Raw genomic sequence first — 4,639 nt, 5'->3', positions numbered from 1 at the left:
GCTTTTCAGACCGATGAGTTTTGTAAAAAAAGACGCGTTTCAGAAAGGCAGGGCATAGAGGAGAAACAATAATGTACAGTATGTGGAAAATAATGTGTTTTTTGAACCTTAAACTGCATAAACATTTCATTACACCAAATACACAAAATAATGTTCTTTTTAGCAACATCATATGACCCCTTTAATAGTGCAGCAGGACTACTTCATGTTATTTGCATGTGAGAATGCAGAAAAAGGTGAATTAATGCAAAAATACAGATAAGGATGCATCTAAAACAAGATCAATGAGGAACTTATTAGCGATTATTGTTTATCGCAGGTGTGTGTAGCTCAGCTGTTGTACAACAGCTTCTAATGTGGCTCAACAAATCCTAAGTGTTGTAAGGCTGTTACTGCATCGATGCCAGACTTATAATTCACTTACAAACAATATTTTCTTTTGGTTTGCATCCATCAATTTCCACATAAAAGATCAAATAATCAAGTAAGCTGAAGTACATTTCATTTCAGAAATATTTAATTAATCTGATTATTGTTTTTTTTATTTATTTATCTGATTTTTTATTAATACTGATTATTAAATGAATACTTTTATTCAGTAAATTAAATGGATTAAATAGATCACAAGTCACAGTCAAGACATTTACAATATTACAAAAGATTTCCATTTGAAATAACTGCTGTTTTTGAACCTTCAATTCAAAGAATCCCGGAAAAAAAGAAGAAAAAAAAACATCTCAGTTTCCACAAAAACACTAAGCAGCACAAGTGTTTTTAACATTAACAAGAAATGTCAAAATGTTGACCACCAAATCAGCACATTAGAATGTTTTCTGAAGGATCATGTGACACTAATTCAGCTTGGCCATCATAGGAATAAATTACATTTTAAAATGCATTCAAATTGAAACCATTTATTCTTTGAATTTCCTACTGTGATATGTAATCACTCAAGACAAAGGATTTTGTCATACCAACCCTCTACATTGCGAGTAAATCACTCGCATATGCGACTAAATCTTCACTCTGGCGACTAAATGATGTCTAATATTAGCCAATGGCTAATAAATTCTCAGATTTTACTCGCCAGTGTGTGAGTTGGAGGCCAAGTATAAGTTTAGCGCAGATATATTTTCACTCGCCGAACACTCTCTGACTGAGCGCATCAGAGTTTCACTCTCCGCCAAGCGATCTCTGCTGTTTTTCAGTTCATCTGAATGGATGTGCAACGCACATGTATTTAACATGTATTTAACCTGTATGTAAACTCTAATGTGAAGCGCACGACTCGCCGTCGCTTTGTTTCACACACACGCAGCGAGAGAGGGAGAGAGAGAATTGACGCGCTACCTAGTATGCGCACTACATGTAAACGAAATTCTTTGTTGTATTTTGCTGTCAAAATAACGGAGTTCCTTTGGAATTCTTCAGCTTTTAAGAAATGCCGGGTTTTCCGGTAGTGGGCGGAACTAATGCGCAAACGACAATCTCATTGGCTGGTGCTCACCTATTATCGTCCCTGTTTTGATTTCAGCAAATCAGTTCGAGCGAACGCACACAACCTGATTAATATTCATGAATCCAGTAGCTCATTAATCCTTGGTGCGTTTTATATTGGTAGAATTCGTAGAATTCGTATCATTATTATCTTATCAGTATTTTTGTTAGTTTTTCCCCAATTTTTTACAGAAACACTGAATGACCAAAACACACCACCACCAGTCAGTTCAGTTAAAATGACTAATATAGTAAACTAAAAAAAATTACTAGCCAATGGCGATTCAATTGCCAAGGTGTCCGTAGAGGGCTGCATACAACCCACCTCTAATATGCACTATATAATAAACATCACCATCTGACTCATAACAAAAAACTACCCAAAAAACGCACAGACAGGAGGAAGTGTGATGGTTAGAGTATCTTTGTGGTTCTGGGAAATCCAGCTCACAATTCAGACAACAGATGAAACTTACTCATCTCAGCCAGCTTCTGGATCAGTGTTGACTCGCCATTCGATTTGCTAAAAATGAACAAACATTTTTGATGATTCACTGGATTCAAACTTGGAAAGATAACTAAATAAAAAATAGAACATAAATCCCACCTTCCATCAGTTTCATCTTGTCCATCCATGTCAAAGCGTAACCTCTTCAGGGGCTTGGGGGCGGAGCCTCCATCCAGTCTCCTCTTGAGGGACCAATCGGTGCTGCTCACCATCTCATTAATCTTATGAAATTTGTCTGCAGACTGTTGAGATGAAGAGAGAGAGTTTTAAATCAAGTCTAACACATTTCAAATAGATTGAACATTTACTAAGTGCTTTTCATCACTAACCCCAAAGGACTCGCCAATAGATATAAGAATTCTGTCCAGGACACCATAAAAGAAAAGATACAGCACGATTAATACAAAAAACACACACAATTTGTCTTTTTTTAAAACAGTAAAAAGAACAAACTAAATCAACCTCACTAATCATCATGCCTCATCTTAAACTAATAGCAAAAAAAAAAAAAAAAGTAATCTAGTCAAAAGACAATTCAGGATTTAAAATATATAGATTCTGAGTCTAAAAGTGATAGACGAGCTCCCGAATGTAATTACAGGTGTGAACACAGACCTGCTCCGTGGGGTCATGACCACTGGGGACATACGGCTGCTTTTCAAAGGGGAGACGTAGACGTTATTGCTGCCAGGCACCCGCAGAGGAGAGTTTTTATAGGGGCTGCAGGGGATGCGGGGAATGGGAGACAGAGGAGGAGGCTGGGAGGCAAACGGAAACACCCTCAGGTCAACCAAAAGTTGTTGTGAACTCTTTAATTCATTTAAACATGACTCGAAGCCACTAGTGGGCAGTATAACACAACTAAACTTTGATTCAACGCAAGTAAAAGTGAGCGTCTCACCCGAGGAGAGGAATACTGAAGAATGTTAGTCTTCAGCTTCTGCATGAAGACCAGGTTGTAGAAGACAATGATGGAGTCGTACTGCCCCTCTCTGATAAGCACACGCTTAAATGTCTGACACGTTCAGGAAAAATAAAAAGAAAAAGAAAGATGATTTGTTTAATATCACTATAGATTTATTCTTAATTTATTTGAATGATCATCAGAATTCAATCATTTGAAAGGGAACACAAGACAGATTGACTCTCACCTCTTGATTAGTATTAGGCATCTCTTTGTAAGTGGTCACAATCGTTTTGAAGCGCAAGTCCACATTCTTCACCTTGCATATGGCATACATAGCCGACATAATCAACTGAGAAGAAAACAGGGAGGAGAGGGTCAAGTTCTTAAAACATTATGCTGAACATACGGCAAAGCTAAGAGAATGCAAATGCAGGATATTATAACATTTATGAAAAATGAGCTGGTAGTACCTGGTCCAAGTGTCTGTCTCGCATTAATTCGTACTCGTTCTGGAGGGTGTGCTGAAGCAAGGTCCATATTATTGGCTCCAGTTCGGGGTGTGAGGTCAGCAGGTGTGAGAACAGTGTTTTCAGTCGCAGGTAGGCCATCCTGTACACTGAAAGACAGAAAAAAAACATGAAAAAAAATTAGGATTAAAAAAAAAAAAAAGGGTGTTTTTTCTGGTAATAAGTATATATACACTGCCGTTCAAAAGTTTGGGATCAGTAAAATATTTCATGTTTTTACAAAATTTCTGCAGGATATTATAACATTTATGAAAAATGAGCTGGTAGTACCTGGTCCAAGTGTCTGTCTCGCATTAATTCGTACTCGTTCTGGAGGGTGTGCTGAAGCAAGGTCCATATTATTGGCTCCAGTTCGGGGTGTGAGGTCAGCAGGTGTGAGAACAGTGTTTTCAGTCGCAGGTAGGCCATCCTGTACACTGAAAGACAGAAAAAAAACATGAAAAAAAATTAGGATTAAAAAAAAAAAAAAGGGTGTTTTTTCTGGTAATAAGTATATATACACTGCCGTTCAAAAGTTTGGGATCAGTAAAATATTTCATGTTTTTACAAAATTTCTTATGCTTATCAAGGCGGTATCAGGCTGTATATCTGATCAAAAATAATAAAAAAAAAACTAATTTTGTGAAATATTATTGCAATTTAAAAGAACAGTTTTCTATTTTAATATACTTTTAAATATTATTTATTCCCGTGAAGCAAAGCTGAATTTTCAGCATCATTACTCCAGGCTTCAGTGTCACACGATCCTTCAGAAATCATTCTAATATACTGATTTATAATCAATGTTAGAAACAGTTGTGCTGCTTAATATTTTTTGGAACCTGTGATACCTTTTCTCAGGATTCTTTGATAAATAAAAGTTAAAAAGAACAGTGTTTATTCAAAATAGAAATATATATATAGAATATAGAAATATATACTACTATTCAAATATTTATAGTAAAAAATACATTTTTACTTTTTTTTTTTTTTTTTAAGAAATTAATACTTTTATTGAGCAAGGATGTGTTAAATGGATAAAAAGTGATAGTAAAGACATATGTTGTTAGAAAATATTTATATTTTGAATAAATGCTGTTCTTTTTAACTTTTTATTCAAAGAATCAAAGAAAAAAAGTATCACAGGTTCCAAAAAAATTCCAAAAACAGTTTCAACACTGATAATAAATCAGCATATTAGAATGATTTCTGAAGGAACAT

At 35.4% G+C, this 4,639-nt stretch overlaps 2 protein-coding genes across 2 annotated transcripts in view; one reads left to right on the top strand and one right to left on the bottom strand.

Annotated features, from left to right (window-relative positions):
- Window positions 1-4,639, bottom strand: part of LOC107731452 (retinoblastoma-associated protein-like) — a 28,810-nt gene that overhangs the window by 2,254 nt on the left and 21,917 nt on the right. The window contains exons 20-26 of the mRNA XM_016542539.1: window positions 3,710-3,855; window positions 3,157-3,261; window positions 2,907-3,020; window positions 2,621-2,763; window positions 2,335-2,365; window positions 2,105-2,247; window positions 1,974-2,020 (exon numbers count right to left, since the gene is read on the bottom strand). Coding sequence (XP_016398025.1) covers window positions 1,974-2,020; window positions 2,105-2,247; window positions 2,335-2,365; window positions 2,621-2,763; window positions 2,907-3,020; window positions 3,157-3,261; window positions 3,710-3,855 — 729 coding nt within the window. The remainder of the gene's footprint in view (window positions 1-1,973; window positions 2,021-2,104; window positions 2,248-2,334; window positions 2,366-2,620; window positions 2,764-2,906; window positions 3,021-3,156; window positions 3,262-3,709; window positions 3,856-4,639) is intronic.
- LOC107731453 (lysophosphatidic acid receptor 6-like) overlaps window positions 1-4,639 on the top strand; it is a 17,676-nt gene that overhangs the window by 5,232 nt on the left and 7,805 nt on the right. The gene's annotated exons all lie outside the window — the stretch shown is intronic.

Source organism: Sinocyclocheilus rhinocerous, unplaced genomic scaffold (genome assembly GCF_001515625.1).
Source record: "Sinocyclocheilus rhinocerous isolate Xijiao unplaced genomic scaffold, SAMN03320098_v1.1 scaffold2988, whole genome shotgun sequence".
NCBI lineage: Eukaryota > Metazoa > Chordata > Actinopteri > Cypriniformes > Cyprinidae > Sinocyclocheilus > Sinocyclocheilus rhinocerous.
This window is presented reverse-complemented; position numbering and strand designations above follow the sequence as displayed.